Source organism: Ornithorhynchus anatinus, chromosome 19, assembly GCF_004115215.2.
Source record: "Ornithorhynchus anatinus isolate Pmale09 chromosome 19, mOrnAna1.pri.v4, whole genome shotgun sequence".
Lineage (NCBI taxonomy): Eukaryota > Metazoa > Chordata > Mammalia > Monotremata > Ornithorhynchidae > Ornithorhynchus > Ornithorhynchus anatinus.
This window is the reverse complement of record NC_041746.1, coordinates 2,583,032-2,606,303: the sequence shown is the minus strand read 5'-3', so window position 1 is coordinate 2,606,303 and position 23,272 is coordinate 2,583,032. Positions and strand designations below refer to the sequence as shown.

Here is a 23,272-nt window from a genome sequence, read left to right as displayed (position 1 = left end):
GAATATCTTTTTGGCTGGGTATTTCTGCCTACAAGAACGACATAGCAGGTCCATAGAGGATATCACACACATACACACACACACACACACACACACACAGTGAAAGAGTGAGTGAATGAGAGAGGGAGAGGGAGGAAAAGTGAGACAAGAGAGATGAGAGAGAGATGAGGAGAAAGAGAGGGGGAGAAAGAGAGGGGGAGAAAGAGATGGGGGAGAAAGAGATGGGGGAGAAAGAGATGGGGGAGAAAGAGATGGGGGAGAAGGGGGGGGGGAAGAGGGGAGGGAAAAAAGAGAGGGGGAAAAAGGGGGGGGAAAGGGGGGGAAAAAGAGGGGGGAGAAAAAGAGGGGGGAGAAAAGAGAGGGGAGAAAAAGAGAGGGGAGAAAAAGAGAGGGGAGAAAAAGAGAGGGGAGAAAAAGAGAAGGGGAGAAAAGAGAGGGGAGAAAAAGAGAGGGGAGAAAAAGAGAGGGGAGAAAAAGAGAGGGGAGAAAAAGAGAGGGGAGAAAAAGAGAGGGGGAGAAAAGAGAGGGGGAGAAAGAAAGAGGGTAAAAATGGGAGAGAGGGGAAAGAGAGGGGAAAGAGAGAGCTCCTTCCTCAAAAGCTTCAGGTTTACCAATCCTGTAGTTCGAGAACAAAATCCTCGAAGGAGAGGATTCTGTTCCATCTAGTTGGCTCAGCTTCTCAGTACATTGATGGCTACAGTAGCCGCCCCCCAGAGAAGGCAGTTTTTCTCCCTCCCTCAGAGGAACTGTGGCAGTTTCTCATGGGGCCCCGGGCTCTAGGCAACCTCAACGACTCCAGGTGGCTGCCAAACAAGGCCAGCCGCCCTCCATCAACCTCCCGGAGGATGAACCCCTCTGCTCCGGCCCTGCCTCGCCATCGTTATCGTCACGTTTATGCCAAGCGCCGGGGTAGACTGGAGATGATCGGATCCCGACTGGGTCTGATCCCCTAAGGGACTCACAGTCGAAGAGGGAGGCAGAAGCGGGTCCTGTATCCCCATTTCACAGACGTGGAAACAGAGGCCCAGGGAAGTTGGATCACTTGCCCGGGGTCACATCCCAGTTCGGTGACAGAGTGAGGAGACCTGGGTTCCAATCCCGATCCCAGGCCCGCGCACGGAAGGCCAAGGATTGGGTTCTAATCCCAGCCCCGCCACTCGTCCGCTCTGTGGCCTCGGGCGAGTCGCTCGACTTCTCCGGGCCTCGGTTTTCCCCGGAGGTAAAATGGGGATTCAACGTCTGTTCTCGCTCCTGTTTAGACTCTGTCCAACCTGCTTATTAAGGATCTACCCCAGCACTTAGTACATAAGCCCTTAAATACCACAATTAATTATTCTCATCATTATAATTATCATATTAAACCTCCTCTCTTTCTTGAGTCTCTGGTCACTGACCTTCGGCCCACAGATCAACCACGGGGCCCTGTCTATGTGATGACGGTGGTGACGATGGTACTCGTTAAGTGGCTACTCTGTGCCGAGCACTGTTCTAAGTGCCGGGATAGATACAAGTTACAAACGCCGATGCCGTTCTAAATGCTGGGATTAGATGCACGCGAGAAGCGGCGGGGCTCAGTGGAAGGAGCCCGGTCTTGGGAGTCACGGGTCGTGGGTTCTAATCCCGCCTCCGCCACTTGTCAGCTGGGTGACTTCGGGCAAGCCATTGAACTTCTCTGGGCCTCCGTGACCCCATCTATAAAAATGGGGATTAAGACCGCGAGCCCCACGTGGGACAACCTGATTACTTCACATCTACCCCAGCGCTTAGAACGGTGCCTGGCACATATTAAGTGCTTAGATACCATCATTATCATTATTATCTTTCAAGTTAATCAGATCGAACACAGTCCCTGTCCCACACGGGACTCACGCTATCATCGCCATCTTACAGATGGGGTCACTGAGGCCCAGAGAACTGAAGTGACTTGCCCAAGGTCACTCAGCAGACGTGGGGCGGAGCCAGGATTAGAACCCAGGTCCTCCTGACTGCCAGGCCCGTGCTCTATCCACTCAGCCCTGCTGCTTTTAAGTGCCCGATAGTGACTTTCATAAGAGCTTAATACAGTGCTCTGATTGAATTCATGAATTTCAAATGAAGCGATTTCTTTCAAATGAAAGGTCCGTTGAGAGGGGCAACATCCACACCGGGGCAAGGGAAAAAAAAAAAAATCCATCCTCTGTCACAATGCCCTCCGACTCCCACCAGCCGTTGAAGCTCCTGATTCTTTGGAAAAGAGCAAGACAGTAAGCAGATTAATTCCCAACTTCACTGTCATAAAAGAGCGTACAGCACCGAACCGAACCCTCTGTAGGCACATGGATCGCTACGGAGTCGACTTCATTAGGGTTCAAAAAAGAAACAAATGAGAAGCAGCATCGTCCAGTAGTTAGTGCCCGGGCCTGAGACTCAGAGGACCAGGGTTCTAATCCCGGCTCTGCCGCTTGTCTGCTGTGTGACCTCGGGCACGTCGCTTTCACTTCTTTGTGCCTCAGTTCCCTCATCTGTAAAGTGGGGATTGAGGCCGTGAGCCCTGTGTGGGACATAGGGCTTAGTACACTGCTCTGCACATAGTAAGCGCTCAATAAATACTATTGAATGAAATGAAATGACATGCGCCATCAACCCGATTATCTCCTATCTACCCCAGCGCTTAGTACGGTGCCTGGCACTGTACGAGCTTAATGAATACCACAAATTTAAAAAAGGAAAAAACGATAAAGCGTCTGGTTGCCGCCATCCAACTTCAGAAATGAGTTTTAACAAATGAGATCGATACCGATGCTGTCCCAGCACGGGACTTCGAAAACATCCAAAAGGGCTGCTTTCTGAAATTGCTTCTTCTGGATCGGTGAGTCTGTGGGCGCTGGGAAGATCGAGATTCTCTCTCCCCCCTCCCCCTCCAAAATGCCTCAAGTAATCGAAAACTTAAAATGCGCGGGGAAGAGGTCGGAATCGATCATTGATACTTGTCGATTCCAACCTCTCCCACGCACAGAAGCTCCCGATTCTCTCGATCGCATTTTTTGAGAGATTACTGTGTGCAGAACGCTGTACTAAGCGCTTGGGAAAGCACGCTCCAACAGAGTAGGTAGACCTACGCCCCGCCAACAACGAGTTCACAGTCTAAAGCGGGAGAGACGTTTGCATAAGTAAATTATGCTTCGAGACGTAAGCGCTGTGGGCTGAGGGAGGGGGGAATTAAGGATGCAAATCCAAGCGCCTGGCGACGGGGAAGGGATTGGGAGAAGAGGAGATGAGGGGCCTCTTGGAGGAGACGTGATTTTAATCAGGCTTTGAAGGTGGGGAGCGGGACCGTCTGTCGGATACAGCGCTCCGCATGTGCAGAGCACTGTACTAAGCGCTTGGGAGAGGACGGTACAGCAGAATTAGCAGACACGCTCCCTGCCCGTAACGAGCTTACGGTCTAGAGTAGATTCGTCTAAGACACGCCACGGGGATCAGGGGAATGAGACGGGCTGCCAGGCCAGCCCAAACCCATCGGGGCTACTTACTGAGCGTCTGCCAGGTGAGGGAGAACTGCATTAAGCACACGGGGCGCTTAACGCCGCCTCCCCCCCCCCCCCACCGAGACCGGGGCCCTCTGGGCTCCCTGGCAGCTGAGGCTAGAAACGGCGGGGTGTCGGCGAGATGTGCTTCTGATTCTCGAATGGGAAGGAAGAAAGGAGCGAGTCCCCGAGCAGAAGTAGGTCAGCGCTGTTTAACTTTCCCGTCCTGTGCCGTGCAACGATCCCTCTCCCCGTCTGAGGGCCAGCTCGGTGACGTTCCCCGCCGGGGTGAGCCTCCCTGGGATCCCGCCGCATCAAGCGTCAACCCCAAGTACCGCTGGAGATTAGAACCCGGGTCCTTCCGGCTCCCAGGCCCGGGCTCTACCCACTAGGCCACGCGGCTTCGCTGTTCCCCCATTGGCCCATCCCGTGTGACCACACAGCGCCTTTCCCCAGTGGTCATCGCTCTGAGAATGCCCGCTCCACAGCTCTCAAAATAAGTGCCTCATACAACACGCGGCCCGAGCGGACAGAGCACGGGACTGGGAGTCGGAGGGACCTGGGTTCTAATCCCGACTCTGCCGCTTATCTGCCGTGAGATCCGGGGCTGGTTACCTCGCTTCTCCGGGCCTCGGTTACCTCATCTGTACAATGGGGATAAAAACCGTGAGCCCCATGTGGGACATGGACCGTGTCCAACCCGATGAGCTTGTATCTACTGCAGTGCTCAGTACAGTTCCTGGCAAACAGTAAGCGCTTAACCAATAAACACTGAGCTCCAATCAGGAAAAAATTCTCTTGCAACCCCCTCCTAATTCACAGATCACGGATGTTTGTCTCACCGTCCTTTGGAGACGAAAAATGTTGCCTGTCTAAGATCTCCCTCTAGACTGTAAGCTTGCTGTGGGCAGAGAGAGCGTCCACTAAATCTGGTCGATCGTACTCTCCCGAGCACTGACTAGAGTGCTCTGCACCCAGCGAGGACTCGAGAAGCAGCACGGCGTAGTGGATAGAGCACGGGCCTGGGAGTCAGAGGGCCATGGATTCTAATCCCAGCTCCTCCACGTAGCTCTAGGGTGACCCTGGATAGGTCACTTCACTTCTCTGCACTCTGCAGAAGCAGCGTGGCTCGGTGGAAAGAGCACAGGTTTTGGAGTCGGAGGTCATGGGTTCGAATCCCACTACGCCACTTGTCAGCTGTGTGACTGTGGGCAAGTCACTTCACTTCTCTGTGCCTCAGTTACCTCAACTGTAAAACGGGGATGAAGACCGTGAGCCCCACGGGGGACGACCCGATTCCCCTGTGTCTACCCCAGCGCTTAGAACGGTGCTCGGCACATAGTAGGCGCTTAACAAATACCAACGTTATTCTCCGGGCTTCAGTTCCCTCATCTGGAAAAGGGGGATTGAGACCGTGAACCCCACGCGGGTCGGGGACCGCGTCCACCCGGGTTTCCTTGCATCCACCCCAGCACTTCGTACAGCGCCTGGCACACGGTGAGCACTTAGCAAATACCCCAGTTAGCATCATTCTTAAACGTCACCGATCGATATCCCCATGCCATCCTATACCTGATCGCTGAACTACTCAAGGCTTCGAACGAGATTGTTTGGTCTTGAAACTCTTCCTCTTCATCCGATCTATTTCCGCTCGAGACCCTTCCCCAAGCGTGGTTTGAGATTACAGAGTGCGTCCTGAGAAATGCCTGCCGTGGCCTGAATAACAGGAAAATGCAAACCCTGAATGTCGGCAAAGAGTTAGGAAACCGAACGTTTCCACTCTAGCTGCCCAGCGCAAGGGCCATTTTCAAACACTACAAAAACAAGGCCTTCGGTATCATTCTCAAGGGATCAAAAGGAAAAGACGAGTGATGAAAATACATAGGCCAAAGCATAGTTAACTCGACCAATTAGCATTTTCAGAGGATTCCCGGGCAACTTTCAGCGACTGCACCGACGAAGCCTCTCAGGAACCCTGAAAGAGAGTCTGGGGAAGAGAACGGATCCGAGGGTTCGACCGCTTCGGGCGACTGACCGGCGACGCTGTCGCGAATGGACTCCGGATTGCCTGGCTCCCTATCTATTCTAGGATTTATGAACTTCCAGAAGCTGGGAACCAACTGAACAAGTCCCGTTTTATCCATCAATCAATCGTATTTACTGAGCACTTACTATGTGCAGAGCACCGACTAAGTGCTCGAGAGAATGCCGATCATATTTAATCGAGCCCTTACTGTGTGCAGAGCACTGTGCTAAGGGCTAGGGAGAGGGCGACGCAACAATGTAACAGAATTCACAGATCGTTCTCCCTCTTGGGGGAGGGTGGCTTCTTCTGCTTGCCCAAAACCCCCACCCACCCCATCCTGACGTGTCCTGGAGTTTTGTATCGGAGAGCTTCTGATGGGTCCATGAAGACACCACCAAAACTTCACATAGAGGTAGCCGTTAAGCGCTTGCTACGCACCGAGCACCGTAGTAACACCGGGGTAGATACAAGCTAATCGGGTCGGACACAGTCCCTGTCCCACATGGAGCTCACAGTCTTAATCCCCGTTTTACAGATGAGGGAACTGAGGCTGAGAGACGTGAACTGATTCGCCACGCAGCAGACAAGTCGGGGAGCTGGGATTAGAACCCAGGGCCTTCCGACTCCCAGGCCCGGGCTTTATCCGCTAGGCCAGACGGGGTTCAGACGCCATCCCAGATATCCACCACCTGGGCAGTGCCCTGATGGACGACGCGGTGAAGGATAAGTAGAAAAGTTCATCGGAAAGGGCCCGGGCGTGCTTAGGGAGGCAGCCAGAGTGTGGACGACCCAACGGAAGGTCTACAGAGCTGGAGCGAGGGCCCGCTTTCCCTCCCGTTGGGAGCCCGGGATCCGGCCCACTTATCCCACCCGGTTCCTTGAGGAGTTCCATCACCATCGCTTACAGCCCAGTCTCAAAAGCCAATGAGAAAGGAGTACGGCCTCGTGGATAGAGCACGGACCTCAGAGTCAGAATGATCTGGGTTCTAATCCTTGCCCCACCACTTACCTGCGGAGCGACCCCGGACGAGTCACTTTCCTTCTCCGGGTCTCAGTTACCTTATCGATAACATGGGGGTGAAGACTGCGAGCCCCATGAGGGACAGGGGCGGTGTCCACCCCGATTACCTTGATCTACCCCAGCACGTAGTACAGTGCCTGACACACAGTAAGCACTTCAATACCATTAATAAAAATTTAAAAAGTAAAAGGCAAGACAGAACGATGGATGAGGACGTTCCTTAGAGTCATCAGTCTTCTAGCATCAAAGCTTAATACGGCCCTGCTGGGTGAGACACGTGAGAAGGAGGAGTAACCGCAGGATGATCCAAACTGCTCAGGACGACCCCAACCGCCTCGGGACGACCCCAACCGCCTCGGGACGACCCCAACCGCCTCGGGACGACCCAAACGCCTCGGGACGACCCCAACCGCCTCGGGACGACCCCAACCGCCTCGGGACGACCCCAACCGCCTCGGGACGACCCAAGCATCTCAGAACAATACAGAACAGGATGGACCCAAAGACGTCAGGATGGACTCCAACGCCTCAGGAGACCCAAACAGCTGTTGTCACGAGGGTAAGGGAGATGGGAGCTCCTCGCGTGCGGAGATCCCGTCTTCTAACTCTATTTCACTCCCCCAAATACTGCACACAGTGTTCTGCAGTCGGGAGGAACTCAAATCCTAACGACGGACTTACGCAGTCTAGACTGTAAGCTCCTCGTGGGCTGGGAACTTGTCACCGACTCTGTTGTACTCTCCCAAATGCTGAGGACGGTGTTCTGCACCCAGTAAGCACTCAATATCATTAATCGATAGTAATTTTGAGTTTCTTTTCATTTCTACCTCTAAATTATCTCATCTCTGTTCCCTCTATTAGATCTTCAGCTCCTGGAGGGCAAAGATCATGATTCCTAACCTCCCCAACACCTAGTACAGAGCTTTGCACAAGAGAGGTCACTCGGTACATATTTCTGATGGATGGAATGATGATGACGATGTTGGTATTTGTTAAGCGCTCACTATGTGCAGAGCACTGTTCTGAGCGCTGGGGTAGACACAGGGGAATCAGGTCGTCCCACGTGGGGCTCACGGTCTTCATCCCCATTTTACAGATGAGGGAACTGAGGCCCAGAGAAGTGAAGTGACTTGCCCAAGGTCACACAGCAGACTCTTGTCTGCTGTGAACTAGAGTCTAGATCGCAAGCTCATTACGGGCAGGGAATGTGCGTACCCCGTCTGTTGTACTGTACTTCCCCAAACGCTTAGGTCAGGGTTCTGCAAACGGTAAGCGCTCAGTCGATACCACGGACCGACTGATGGACCGACAGTAAGAATTCCCACCTTGCGATCACATCGTCCCTCCCTCAAAGCATCCAGGTCTGACATCTGTCAGGAGGACCTGGGTTCCGGTCCCGGCTCCGCCACCTGCCTGCTGTGTGACCTTGGGCAAGGCACTTCACTTCTCTGTGCCTCAGTTACCTCATCTGTAAAATAGGGATTAGGACTGTGGGACGTGGACTGTGTCCAACCTGAATACCTTGTATTGTAATAATAATAATAATAATAATGGTACTTGTTAAGCGTTTACTATGTGCCTAGCACTCTTCTAAGCGCTGCGGTAGATACAAGGTAATCTGGTTGTCCTACGTGGGGCTCACAGTCTTCGACCCCATTCGACAGATTAGTGAGGCACAAAGAAGTGAAGTGACTTGCCCAAAGTCACACAGCTGACAAGTGGCAGAGCCGGGATTCGCACCCATGATCGCTGACTCCCAAGCCCGGGCTCTTTCCGCTCAGCCACGGCCCACTGCTTAGACGAGTGCCTGGAATATAGTAAGCACTTAAATTCCAAAAAGAGATTCCCTCCCCAGAGGGAATTTCCCTGAAATTGAGGGAATGTGCCTGTTCCTTGCTATTCCGTCCTCTCCCGGGCTCTGCACATTCTCAGCCCTCAATAGATACGATTGAACGAATCAGTGGAGCTTTTCTAAAGACCGTTTTCACAATAAGGTCTGTAAATGTACGTATTTGTTATTCTATTTTTACTAATAATCTACATATATCTACAGTTCGCTTTATTTATATCGATGCTACCGATGCCTGTCTACTTGTTCTGTTGTCTGCTTCACCACTTCTAGACCGTGAGCCCGTTGTTGGGCGGGGAGCGTATCTGTTGCCGAATTGTACTTTCCCAGCGCTTAGTAAAGTGCTCTGCTCACAGTAAGCGCTCAATAGATACGATCGAATGAATGAAAAAGGCGACGAGAGCCTCCTTGTCCATCTGCAGCCGATTCCTAAAACGAGACTTCTGAGGGTTTCCTCTAGCGTGTGTAAAGAGGGCCCTAAATGTCTGTCTTCAAAAGTGAGCAAGAGTCTGACAGGTAAATAAGACCGAAACGCCGCGATGATTGGTAACTACATTCAACGTCCATCCGACGGGACGTCGACCCGGAGCCAGGAGGGAAACGCTCGAAACCTCCCCTCAGCGGTTGGGCGTCAGCGCCCCTTCCACAAGCATCGTACGGCAGGGCCGGCCGCCTCGAAGAAAAAGCGCCCGGAGCCGCCTGGACACGCGCGTGACTGCGGTCGGAAACTAGGCCAGTCCCGGCTCCTAAAACACCGTCGTTAAAGCCAGGTTCCGAGGCCACGCGGCAGGACCGAGCCGGAATCGGCCGCATCCGCGACCGACGCGATTCTAGGCCTTCGCTTCGAGCTGACTGCTCTTTTGACCAGTGACACGGGGCGAAGGCCTTCGCTGCGAGACGGCGGCTCTTCTGACGAGCCACACGTTTCTGAATTAGAGGGAAAAAAAAGGCAACCCTTAGTGGAGGGAAAATATCGGAGAGACGGACGGGACCGGACGGCGAAGCCAAGATCCCTTTTCGTCCTCTGACGGGGACGAGAGGATGGAGCTGGTCTCCTTCGCCTCGTTTCAGAGAGACAAGGGTGTGGGAGGGGGTTTCTTCCACCCTGCCTTCTACAAGCAATACAAAAAGGGGGAGGGAGGGAGGGAGAAACATCTGTTCCTCTCTACTGAGCCGACACCCCTCATTGTGTGGTTTAAAAATAAAATAAAAAAAGAAGCCCCAGGGACTTTTATAGACAGTGGGAGCCTCTTCTTTCAGAGGCAGCTGGCAATTAATTGATTCCACTTCTTACACAGGAAATAATGGCCGAGGCGGTCTCCCTCGGGACCGGGCCATCGCCCACAGATACGGCCATCGCCCACAGATACGGCCGTCGCGCGCTCCGCTTCCGGTCACACGCCCGCCAGGCCCAGAGGGGAGCAGGAGATGGAGGCCGGGAAGGAGAATCCCTCGGATTTCAGGACCGTCGGCGCGCACGTGAAGGATGCGTCCGGTGAGAAAAACGTGGCCCAAAGACCGGCCCCACCCCGTCCCGCTCCTGAACGGTTCCCCCAAACGGCTTCCAGAACTCCCGTCCTGAAAAGATGACGCTCCCGACAGTTTTATCCTCCCCGCGAAATAGCCTGCCGTGACTATTAAAGCTTAAAAGTCATCTTTCATGTTTAGAATTTTTCTGTCAAGCCGATAACCGCGGCCTCCGTTGAGCGCTTACCGTGGGCCAAGCACTATACCGAGCGAACTTTTTTTTTATCATTACTTCCAGACGTGTCCGTGCAGGTGCTCAAACCTAGCAGTGTCAGGAAAAGTCGCCCGGGCCCAACGTCGTGAGACGCGGCTTCCGTTTCCGGTTCCGACGCGTCGCAGGGCTACTAGATCGGTCACGTCCTCGAAGCCCCGTTTAATCGGCGGGATTCGCTGAGCGCTTAGAACGGTGCGTGGCACATAGTAAATGCTTAAATACCATTGTCATCATTGCTGAGTGCCTACTGCGCGTAGAGTTCCGTACTAAGCTCTTGGGAGAGTCCAACAGAACAGAGTAGGCGGACCCGTTTCCCGCTCTTTCCGCCTCCAGCCCTTGCTGGAAGCAGGAAGTGCCTCAGCCGTGTGACCGTGGGCAAGTCACTTCTCTGTGACTCGGTTACCTCATCTGTAAAATGGGGATTAACTGTGAGCCTCACGTGGGACGACCTGATGACCCCGTATCTACCCCAGCGCTTAGAACAGCGCTCGGCACGTAGTAAGCGCTTAACAGATACCAACATCATCGTCATTATTATTATTTCCTTAGCCCCCAAGCGACCAAAGCGCTCAGGGAAATCGACAGCCCCTCCAGGAAACCGCATGAGTAGAGACTGGCTACGTCCCCGATCACTCGGATATCTTCAGTCAGTCCAACGGATTGCCGAGGGCTTACCGTGAGCAGAGGCTGTACTAAGCACTCGGAAGAGTACGACAGTATGAACAGACACATTCCCTGCACGCGACGAGCTTACAGCCTAGAGAGGGACGCTCCCGGTCCGGAGGATCCTGGATACCTCCAGGAGCCGAGGGAATGATGCCAAGCTAAGGGAACCAAGCCGGGGAAATTCTACGCTTCGTTCCTCACTCATTCGGTCGTATCTATTGAGCGCTTACTGTGTGCACATCGCTCTACTGAGCGCTTGGAAAGTACAATCCGGCAACCGATAGAGACCATCCCTACCCAGCGACGGGCTCACGGATAGAAGGGGGAGACGGACGACCAAACGAAAGAAGCGGGCAGGCGTCAACAGCATCAAGATAGACTCGCCTCGGCACCGAGACTCGTCGGCCTTGGCCTCCGAGAGCAAAACGGTAGGAGGGGCCGTAAGAACGGAGGCGTAGAGGTCTCCCAAAAGACCCCTCCAAGTGGGAGGATATCTGCAAACGTGCAGGCCTCAATTCACCGCGGGCAAAATGGCGGGGTCTGAGGTGGCCACGGCTTCGGTCGGCACCCTAATCCGCGGGATCGTCGACAAAGCAGTGGCGGTTCACACGGCTCCACCGCCAAAACCTAGCGGTTAATTCTGCCCGATCCCCTCTCTGGCCCCAGAGGGGATAAACCAAAGCTCTAATTGGCCTGGGCCAGGGTCACGTAATTATGGGCTCTGTCTGATGGGCGGCAATATAAACCGGGAAAGATCTACCTCGGCTTTACAGCGGCTCTTCCATCAGTCCATCAAAAGAAGCAGCGCGGCTTAGTGGAAAGAGCGCGGGCTCGGGAGTCACGGGTCGTCTGCTCTAATCCCGGCTCTGACGCTTATCAGCTGCGTGACTTTGGGCGAGTCGCTTAACCTCTCTGGGCCTCAGTTACCTCACCTGGAAAACGGGGATGAAGACCGCGAGCCCCACGTGGGACAACCTGATGACCTCGTATCTACCCCAGCGCTTAAAACAGTGCTTGGAACACAGTAAGCGCTCAACAAATGCTGCCATCACGGTGATCCTTCTCAATCACTGGTATTTATCGAGCACCTACTGCACGCCGAGTGATGGATCAAGAGCCTGGCAGGGCGCAGTAGAATCGGTAATGATAATCGTGGTATCTGTTATACGCTTACTATGCGACAGGCGCCGTACTAAGCGCCGGGGTGGACGTAAGCAAATCGGGTCAGACACGGTCCCTGACCCACGTGGGACTCGCACCTTAATCCCCATTTTCCAGATGAGGTAACTGAGGCCCAGAGAAGCGAAGCCATCTGCCCAAGGTCACACGCAGCAGCCGAGTGGCAGAGCCGGGATCAGGACCCAGGTCCCTCCGCCCCCCCCCCCACCGCCCCCGGCCCGGGCTCCATCCGCTCGGCCGCGTTGCTTTCCAGTAGACGCCGTTCCCACCCTTAGGGATTTTTAAAATCTAACGGGGATTAAAATATACCACAGAAGCGGTAGACAGGATCTTTTAAGTCCGGAGGAGGAGAAACGAGATTCCGAGGTACCTGGATTGAACTCCAAATTTGCATTTCAAATCATTCACCGATATCTATCGAGCGCTTACATCGGGCGGAGCACTGGTTTCAAGGACATCCCGACCAGGTAAGATCCCCCCGCCTCACGTGTAGGTCACACCGGTTCCGGGGGGCAGGTGGAAAATTTTCCGGACCCCCGCGGGGCCCACGTCATCGACCGCCGTGGGACTCCCGGGCTCCCTCACTCCAGGCCTCTGACAAGACCCGACAGTTTCCCGTCCGGGCCGAGAAGGCCGCAAACGGCAGCTCTCTAAACGGCGCTCGGAAACCCACTCCCCTCCGAGTTCCCCCTCGCCAAAATCCCCGTCCTCTCTCAACCGGGGCGCGGAGGGGAAGAGACCGGCCCAGAATTCCCGGGCTCCCTCCCTCCCGACCGGCGGCCTCGACCAAGCCGGGCTTCGGCGGCCCGGCTCCGGGCGGGGATTTTCCCGGAGAGAGCGGAAAGAGCACTCGGGGCCGGTCATCCCGGTCCAGGAGTCACCCTCCCCACCGTCTCGCAGTGCGGGCCCGGGGCCGTTCCGAGCCCCAGAACCGCGGCTCTCCCGGCTCGACCCGCTGGCGGGCCGCCCGGGTCCGAAATAAAGTCCCACTTCTACCCAACCGCCCCCCCCCCACCCCGCAACCCCCGGCAACCCCGGGCTCTTCTCAGCCCCGCCTGGAACTTTGGTCGTCAGCTCCTTCGGGGCAGGGATTCTACCTACAGACTCCAAGCGCTTAGTACAGTGCCCTGCAGATGGTAGACACTCTCGATACCCCCGGTGGGCGGAAGAGCATCTGCGCTCAGCTCCCGGCGAGCGCCCCGGGCAGGGCCTCCCGAAGGCTAGCGTCCGGGGCTCGTGGCTCCAATACCACCGACCCGGGCTCGCTTCTTCCCTCCCGGCCCGATCCCTCTTTCCTCCAACGGCATTCGTTAAACGCTTACCGTGCGCCGGGCAGCGTACTAAGCGCTGGGAGCGGCACGCATCGATCAGGTCGGACACAGTCCCCTGTCCCGCATGGGGTCCCAGTCCCAATCCCCATTTTATGGACGAGGGAACTGAGGCCTAGAGAAGTCGAGCGGCTCGCCCCGGGTCCCACAGCAGAGCGGGATCAGAACCCAGATCCTCTGACTCCCCAGCCCGCGTTCTATCCACCGGGCCACGCCGCGTCGTCGACCTCACGCAAGGCTGTCGCTGCCGGCGCTTCTTCCAGGTCACGGGGTGGAAGACCCGGGAAGACCTTGACGGGGAGGAGGAGGAAGAGGAAGAAGAGGAGGGGGAGGTCGGGGAGAGAGAGGCGCGGGCGATGGGAAAGGGAAGAACGGGCTTTCGCGAGACGCGGCGCTTTCGCTCGTGCCAAGGCAAAAACCCGACACCCCTGCAGCCGGCGGTCCGCGGCTCCGGCACCTCCGTTCCGACGGTCGGGCTCCGACCTGAATTTTAGACACGTCCACCCCCGAGGAGCCGCGGGCCTCCCCCGCCGCGGCGAGGGGCTGGGAACCCCGCTCACCGCGGACCACCATTCGCTCGTTGGATCCCACGTATCGAGCGTCTCCTCTGCGCGGGGCACCGGACCGAGCGCTTGGAAAGTACACCCGGCCAACAGAGAGAGACGATCCCTGCCCACAACGGGCTCACCGTCCGCAACGGGGGGAGGCGGACGTCGAAACAGGTAGACGGGCATCCGCGGACGACAGCGCTCCGCCCGGGGCGAGCGCTCGGTCAATGTCACGGACGAGCCATTCCGCGCCAAGGGATGGGGGGGGCTCGGGTTCGTTTCGGAATCCGTGGGGACGAAGACCGCGAGCCCCACGGGGGCCAACCCCGTCTCTACCCCGGCGCTTAGAGCGGCGCGGGCCACCTAGTCAGCGCTTCCCAAATCTCATCATCATCATCATCATTAACATTAATAGAATGGGGATGAAGACAGACAGTGAGCCCCACATGGGACAACCCCGTCTCTACCCCAGCGCTTAGACCAGTGCGGGGCACCTAGTAAGCGCTTCCCCAGTCCCACCATCATCATTATTATTAATAAAATGGGCACGAAGAGAGCGAGGCCCAGGTGGGACGACCCCGTCTCTACCCCAGCGCTTAGACCAGTGCGGGCCACCTAGTCGGCGCTTCCCCGCTCCCATCATCATCAATCGTTATCGTTAATAAAATGGGCACGAAGACAGCGAGCCCCAGATGGGACGACCCCGCCTCTACCCCAGCGCTTAGACCAGTGCGGGCCAACTAGTAACCGCTTCCCCGATCCCACCATCGTCATTAATAAAATGGGGACGAAGACAGCGAGCCCCAGGTGGGACGACCCCGTCTCTACCCCAAAACTTAGACCAGTGCGGGCCACCTAGTGACCGCTTCCCCGATCCCACCGTCATCACCATCATCAGTAGTAGTAAAATGGGGACGAAGACAGCGAGCCCCAGGTGGGACGACCCCGTCTCTACCCCAACGCTTGGATCAGTGCGGGCCACCTAGTCGGCGCTTCCCCGATCCCACCATCATCATTATTATTAATAAAATGGGGACGAAGACAGCGAGCCCCAGATGGGACGACCCCGCCTCTACCCCAACGCTTAGACCAGTGCGGGCCACCTAGTCGACGCTTCCCCACTCCCATCATCATCATCATCACGATCATCACTAATAAAATGGGGACGAAGACAGCGAGGCCCAGGTGGGACGACCCCGCCCGTACCCCAACGCTTAGGCCAGTGCGGGCCACCTAGTCACCGCTTCCCCACTCCCACCATCATCATCATTATTATTAATAAAATGGGGACGAAGACAGCGAGGCCCAGGTGGGACGACCCCGCCTCTACCCCAACGCTTAGACCAGTGCGGGCCACCTAGTCGACGCTTCCCCACTCCCATCATCATCATCATCATCACGATCATCACTAATAAAATGGGGACGAAGACAGCGAGGCCCAGGTGGGACGACCCCGTCTCTACCCCAACGCTTAGACCAGTGCGGGCCACCTAGTCGGCGCTTCCCCGATCCCATCATCATCATCATCATCATTAATAAAATGGGGACAACCCCGTCTCTACCCCAACGCTTAGACCAGTGCGGGCCACCTAGTCGCCGCTTCCCCGCTCCCACCATCATCATCATTATTATTAATAAAATGGGGACGAAGACAGCGAGGCCCAGGTGGGACGACCCCGCCCGTACCCCAACGCTTAGGCCAGTGCGGGCCACCTAGTCGCCGCTTCCCCACTCCCACCATCATCATCATCATTATCATTAATAAAATGGGGACGAAGACAGCGAGGCCCAGGTGGGACGACCCCGCCCGTACCCCAACGCTTAGGCCAGTGCGGGCCACCTAGTCGCCGCTTCCCCACTCCCACCATCATCATCATCATTATCATTAATAAAATGGGGACGAAGACAGCGAGCCCCAGGTGGGACGACCCCGTCTCTACCCCAACGCTTGGACCAGTGCGGGCCACCTAGTCGCCGCTTCCCCGCTCCCACCACCATCATCATCATTAATAAAATGGGGACGAAGAGAGCGAGCCCCAGGTGGGCCGACCCCAACTCGGGCCCCCCACCCCCTCCGTCGACGCCAACGGCGGAGTCGGGGGAAGCCCCGGGCGAGGGGGACTCACCGGTGAAGACGTTGCGATAGTCGTTGCGGTGAGGGGCGGCGGGGGGCGGCGGGGAGGGGAGGGCGGGGGGCGCGGGGAGGGGGGCCGGGGGGGCGGGGAGGGCCCTCCGCAGCAGGATGGCCTCCTGGATGTCGGACAGCAGGTCCTCCTGCTCGGCGGCCGAGTGGAAGCTGTAGAGGTCCGGCTCCGACCCCGAGCTGGGCCTCCGGCCGTCCGGGGGCGGGGGCGGGGGCGGGGAGGGGGACCCCCCGGAGCCCCCCGGGCCCGCCTCGTCCGGGGCATCCTCGTCGTCCCCCCCCCCCGCCGCCGCCGCCGCCGCCGGGCCGTCCTCCGGGCCGCGGGCCCCCCCCCGGCCGGCCGCGCCCTTGGCCCGGCCCAGCGGCTTGCGGATGCGCAGGTTGGAGAAGACGGAGCCCCGCGCGTCCGAGCGGCTCTTCTTGCCTCCCGCGGCCCGGGCCCGGCCCCCCTCGGCCCCGGCCCCGGCCCCCGGCCCCGGTCCCGGCCCCGGCCCCGGCTCGGCCGCCCCGCAGGGCCCCGCGGCCTCCCCGCCCTCGGGCCCCGCCGGGCCGCGCCGACCCTTGCCCTCCTGGTTGCCCATCCCGCCGCCGCCCCCCTCCCGGGACCGGCCGCCCCGCGCTCAGCCCCCCACCGCCCCAACACCGAGCATCCCCCGCCGACCACCGACACCGGCGGGAGGAGGAGGAGGAGGAGGAGGAGGAGGAGCGGGAGGAGGAGAGGACGGAGCGGGAGGAGGAGGGGACGGAGGAGGAGGAGGAGGAGCCGGGCGGGACGCGCTGGGTGCAGCACCGCGGCCGGCAGACAGCTCCCCGCCACGGCCGCCGCGCCGGCCGCCCCCGCCCCCCCGGGACCCCGCGGAGCCCCGCCCACCACGCACCGAGCCCCGCCCACGAGGCGCTCAACCCCGCCCCCGGGCACGAAGCCCCGCCCACAAAGCGCGATGCAGCACCTCCACGCACGAAGCTCCGCCCACGAGGCGCGATGCCGCACCCCCACGCACGAAGCCCCGCCCACAAGGCACGATGCAACACCTCCACGCACGAAGCCCCGCCCACAAAGCGCGATGCAGCACCTCCACGCACGAAGCTCCGCCCACGAGGCGCGATGCAGCACCCCCATGCACGAAGCTCCGCCCACGAGGCGCGATGCAGCACCCCCACGCACGAAGCCCCGCCCACAAGGCACGATGCAACACCTCCACGCACGAAGCTCCGCCCACGAGGCGCGATGCAGCACCCCCACGCACGAAGCTCCGCCCACAAAGCGCGATGCAGCACCTCCACGCACGAAGCTCCGCCCACAAAGCGCGATGCAGCACCTCCACGCACGAAGCTCCGCCCACAAGGCGCGATGCAGCACCCCCACGCACGAAGCTCCGCCCACGAGGCGCGATGCCGCACCCCCACGCACGAAGCTCCGCCCACGAGGCGCGATGCCGCACCCCCATGCACGAAGCCCCGCCCACGAGGCACGATGCAACACCTCCACGCACGAAGCTCCGCCCACAAGGCACGGTGCAGCACCTCCATGCACGAAGCTCCGCCCACGAGGCGCGATGCAGCACCCCCACGCACGAAGCTCCGCCCACGAGGCGCGATGCCGCACCCCCACGCACGAAGCTCCGCCCACGAGGCACGAAACAACGCCCCCATGCACGAAGCCCCGCCCCCCGAGGCGCCAAGCCCCGCCCACCGGGCCCAAAAGCGACGCCCCCGAGGCACGAAGCCACGCCCCTAGACCTGCGGCCCCGCCCCCGATGCTCGAAACCCCGCCCCCGAGCACCCCAAACCCCGCCCCCAACCCCCAGACCCCCGCCCCCCCCCCCCAGGCCTCGCTCCCCAAGGGGGCCTCGACTACACCTTCCCTTAGCTCCCCCCTTCCTCTCCCGAAGCCCCCCCCCCCCCCCCACATAATGGCAGCCTCTGTTCAGCCCTCACCCTGGTGCCAGGCACTGTCCTGAGCGCCGGGGTGGAGGCCGGCCCGTTGGGTCGTCGTGACCGGGAACGTGCGCGCCCACTCCCGAGCGCTCGGTCCAGTGCCCGGGCCACGGTAAGTACCGTCGACTCGTCTGCCCGGGCACCGTAACGGTAAGGTTGGTATTCGTTAAGCGCTTCCTGTGTGCGGGGCACCGTTCTAAGCGCTGGGGGAGATACGGGGTCATGGGGTTGTCCCGCGGGAGGCTCACGGCTAAATCCCCATTTTACAGATGAGGGAACCGAGGCCCGGAGGAGCCAAGCGACTCGCCCACGGTCACACGGCTGACGAGTGGCGGAGCCGGGAGTCGAACCCGTGACCCCTGACTCCGGAGCCCGGGCTCTTTCCACCGAGCCACGCTGCTGCTTCCCCGAGCGCTCGGGAGAGGCCGGCGCAACGGAACGAGCGGGCACCCCCCCCCCGCCCCGGCTTGTGATGAGCGTACGGTCTAGGGGACCGGGGACTTAAGCGTCCCCTTTAGATCGTAAACTCGCGGCGGGCAGGGAAGGCGTCCGTTCACTGTTATAGCGTGCTCTCCCAGGCACTTGATACAGCCGCGGTATTTGTGAGGCGCTTACTACGTGCCAAGCACTGTCCTAAACGCCGGGGTGGCCGCGGGGTCACCCGGTTGTCCCACGGGGGGGGGGGGGGGGGGGCTCACGGTCTTCGTTCCCGTTCTGCGGATGAGGTGACCGAGGCCCGGGGAAGTCACGGAGTTACAAGTGACGGGGGCGGGATTAGAACCCGCGACCCCTGACTCCCCGGCCCGGGCTCCTTCCGTCAAGCCGCTCTGCGCACGGTAAGCGCTCGGTAAATACCGCCGAATGAACGTTGGGGACCCTGGGTCATCCCCTACCCAACTCCGTCGCCCTCTTTAGAGAGAGTCACTCCCGCTCTCGCCTCTAGACCGTAGGCTCCTTACGGTCGGGGGACGCGTCTGCTGATTCTGTGGTAGCGTACCCGCCCCAGCGCTTAGCGCAGTGCTCTGCGCTTAGTAAGCGCCCCGTACATGCGAGCGAACGGTTGTTGTTTGGCGGGGAGGCGAGAGAAAGAGGTTTCTCCCCACTGCCACCAAGGGAGGGATTGGAAACCCTGGGTCACCGAGCGGAGTGCTAATTAAAATGTTAATCTCCCTTCAAACTCACACCGCGTCGTCGTCGGACCGTACAACTGAAACGGGATTTGTATGCGCGGAGGGTCCCGCGCAGACTCCCGGGAGGTTCGCTTCATTAATACCGAACACAGTCCCATTGTTCCAGCCTGTGAGGGCCCCCGGCGTCAAAGCGAATGAAATCAAAACGCCGGCCCCTCAGTCGACGCTTGGAAATCAAAACACCGGCGCCCGAATGGACGCTCTTCTTCTCCCCGCATCGTGAAGCGCGACCCGCCTCTCCTTCGTAGGTAAATATTTTGCCCCCCGCAATGGACACCGCTTCCCCGACTCTGCGATCGCATCACGGTGCCCTTCTCTTTTCTGCCGAGGGCCGGGTCCGGGCCCGTCTGTTTATTCTGTGGCAAGTTCGGCTGGCCTGCTTTTAAAACGCGGGTGGGTTCCGATGCCGGTCGGTACCTCGGCGCTCCACTAGGCCACGTGATGTCGTCGTCGCCGACACAGGCTCGGAGAAGCGCCGGCTCGGTGACGGGTCACGACCCTGGCTTTCGACCTGGACACGTTCCCGGTCGTTCAGAACTTGGAGCGAGGACGGTTGATAGACGCTAACCTGTAATTAACTTTAAATTCCGCCCGGGAGAAAATCCCCCTCCTGAAATCCGTCGATTTCGATACGTTCCGGGCGGGGAACGTGCCTGCCGACCCTGCCTCCCGAGGGCTTAGCGCGGTGCTCTGCACCCAGTGAGCGCGGAAGGGAGGAGAGTCGTCAATTCCATCTGTCGTAGGTACTGAGCGCTTACGGTGTGCGGGGCTCTTGGGAGAGTGCGATGCAACCATAAACAGACACCTCCCCTGCCCCCGGTGTCCGGGGAGAGAGACGGACATCACTATAGATTCACTGCAGATGTGGGCGTACGTCCAAAGGTGGGAATAAACTTCTTTATTAAAGCGCACCATCCGGTACCTTTACCGAAAAAATTAATCTCTCGCAGACGTTTGTTTTACGCGACGCGGGGAAACTTATCCGAGCCCCCTCCCAGCCCTCGGCTGCTGAATGCCCCCTCCCACCCATCATCAGGGCCTGACCTCTTTTATTCATCGTCTTTCTCTCGGTTTACAGTGAGTCGTCTAGCCCCAGATGGAATGCGGCCATCTCCAAATTTATCCACCGTGCCCTAGCCAAACGCTTATTCCGGGCCCGAGAGAAGAAGACGGGCCCGCCCGCCCCCGAATCGGATGGATCCGAGGAAAGACAACGCCTTACATTGTCCCGAGCCATCAGTCCGGTGCTCGGCCCGCGGCAAGCACTCCATAAATACGGCCGATTGACTAGCGATGCCCAGATCGAGCTCAAGCGGAGCGTCGGTCGAGCTCGATCGGGACGGTGAGAGGCAGAGACAAACTGAAGGGCGACGTTATAGCTCCTAGGATCTAAAAACGGAAGCGAATCGGGCCGAGAAATTTAACCCGGAAACTGGATTTAAGACGTACGTCCTCCCCGCCGAATCCACAGGGCTCAGGACGCCCGTCGCGACGGTGGACGAACCGGGGAGCGAAATACGCTCAGAGAGGGCCGAAAACGAGACGGGACGCGAGAAAATCTAGTGCTGTCGCCCTTTCTACCGATAGTCTTATGCTCTGCCAGTAGGTACCGTCACGGAACCGTCCCGATACGCTCATTAACCCTCGGCGCAAGCAAAAGGGCCTTTTCATCTCACATGCCCCTTCATGAACGGGCTCACCCTTCAAGAAAGAGATACAAAGGAAAAAAAAATGAAAAGAGGAAAAGTTTTGTTGCCGCGTGGGAGACACCCAGTTTCTTACACTGATTTTTTGGGGGGGGATGGATAGCTGGGTCGGGGAGGAGGAGGAGAGGGGTTCATTTCCGCGTGAGCGACTGAAAGGATTAGGTCTCTTTAGCCTGGAAAGAGGGAGGCCGTGACTGAACGTATAGTGTTGTCGTCCACTTCGGCAAGAGAGAGAGACAATCCCGGCCCACGCCGGGCTTCTCAAGTGCTTTAGAAACCAGACTTTCAGATATTCTGGGCTGTTGGGAAACCATTTTCACAGGAGTTCCATTCAAGACGCTGGAAGCTACTCATTCCTTGGTTTAAGGAGAAAAGAAGCAGCGTGGCTCAGCGGAGTGAGCACGGGCTTTGGAGTCAGAGGTTATGGGTTCGAATCCCCACTCGGCCACTTGTCGGCTGTGTGACTTTGGGCGAGTCGCTTAACTTCTCGGTGCCTCAGTGACCTCATCTGTAAAATGGGGATGAAGACCGTGAGCCCCACGTGGGACAACCTGATTCCCCTGTGTCTACCCCAGCGCTTAGAACAGTGTTCGTCACATAGTAAGCGCTTAACAAATACCAACATTATTATTATTATTATTATTACTGAACCACCTCCCTTAACAACTCCTCTAGCCCGTAAGCTCGCTGTGGGCAGGGAACGTCTCTTTTTACTGCTGCCTTGTACTCTCCCAAGCACTGGGTACAGTGCTCCTCACACAGTAAGCGCTCAGTCAATACAGTCGAAAGAATGAGTGGATACAGCAGCTTTGCAGATAGGAAACCGAAAGAACCCTCAACACCCTATGGAAAGTTTGAGGGCACACGGATCTTTCAGTCTCTTTGCACCTTTACACAACAGCTTAGAGGGCATTTCACTCCAACAACTTTAGGCAGTAGGCAGAGGTTGCATTAAAAAATCCTGACCCATCTGTAGGTCCCGTAGACTGTCATCCCGTCAGAGGGCAGGGACTGTCTCTATCTGTTACCGATTTGTACATTCCCAGCGCCTAGTACAGTGCTCTGCACGTAGTCAGCGCTCGATAAATACTATCGAATGAATGAATGAATGCCTCCAGAAAGAGCTCGGGATTGATGCTGATCATAATGAATAAATTCTATTACTACTGTACCGGGAGAAAAAAAAGCTCTCTTCAAAAATGTCTTATCCACGCAAATCATTCAGTCCATAGCTTTCCATATTTTTACTGACTCAACCCTCAGTGTCAGAGACAGCTAGAATGTCCAGAAAACCCAGTTTCCCCATCTCTGAAGCCCTACTAAAATCACAGTTGACTCCTTACCTTCCCACCCGGACCCTGTCCTCCCCCATCTTTCCCATCGCCGCAGTCGGCCCCGCTATCCCGCCTCTCTCTCAAGCCCATAAACTCGGTCTTCGGCTCATCCTTCTCTTTCTACCCACTTATTCACTCTGTCACCAAATCCTTTCGGTTCTCCCTTCGCCACGAGGCTAAAATCTGCCCTCTCCCCCTCCATCCCAACTCCTACCATGCCGATGCAAGCGCTTATCCCATCTCGCCTTGACTATTTCATCTGCCTCCTCGCTCACCTCCCAGCCTCCCGGCTCTCCCCATTCCAGACCGTACTTCCCGGATTATTTTTCGAGAAAAATGTTCGGTTCATAATAATAACGACGTCGGTGTTGGTTAAGCGCTTACTGTGTGCTGAGCGCCGCTCTAAGCGCTGGGGGAGATACGGGATCATCATCATTTTGCAGACGAGGTCACTGAGGCCCAGAGAAGTTAAGGGACTTGCCCACAGTCACACGGCTGACAAGTGGCGGGGCCGGGATTCGAACCCACGAGTTCACGTCTCCCCCCTCCTCCAGCACCTCCAGTGGCTGCCCATCCATCTCCGCATCCCACTCCTTACCCTTGGCTTTAGAGCACTCAATCAGCTCGCCCCTTCCCACCTCACCTCACTGCCCTCCTCCTCCAGCCCGGCCCGGACACTCCGCTCCTCTGGCGCCGGCTTATTCCCTCTTCCCCGATCTTGTCCATCTCACCGCTGACCCTTTTCCCACATCCTCCCCCTAGCCCGGAACTCCCTCCTTCTCCGCCTAAAGCAGACCACTCTCTCCACCTTCAAAGCCTAAATACCAACATCATCATCATTATTATTATGGTCACATCTCCTCCAAGAGGCCTTCCCCGATTAAGCCCTCTTTTTCCCCCGACTCCCTCTCCCTTCTACGTCTTCTGTACGTTTGGATCTGTGGCCTTTGGATGTTTGATATTCACCCCACCCCCATGGCTCTTGTGTACATCTTTTTAAAGTACATATTATAAATGATTCCTATTAATAATAATGTTGGTATTTGTTAAGCGCTTATTATGTGCAGAGCACCGTTCTAAGCGCTGGGGGGGGGATA

At 57.7% G+C, this 23,272-nt stretch overlaps 1 protein-coding gene across 1 annotated transcript in view; it reads right to left on the bottom strand.

Moving 5' to 3' along the window:
• Window positions 1-16,603, bottom strand: part of FMN2 (formin 2) — a 129,810-nt gene extending 113,207 nt beyond the window's left edge. The window contains exons 1-2 of the mRNA XM_039914856.1: window positions 16,094-16,603; window positions 12,298-12,358 (exon numbers count right to left, since the gene is read on the bottom strand). Coding sequence (XP_039770790.1) covers window positions 12,298-12,358; window positions 16,094-16,588 — 556 coding nt within the window. The 5' untranslated portion in view covers window positions 16,589-16,603. The remainder of the gene's footprint in view (window positions 1-12,297; window positions 12,359-16,093) is intronic.
• Window positions 16,604-23,272: the final 6,669 nt, after the last annotated feature.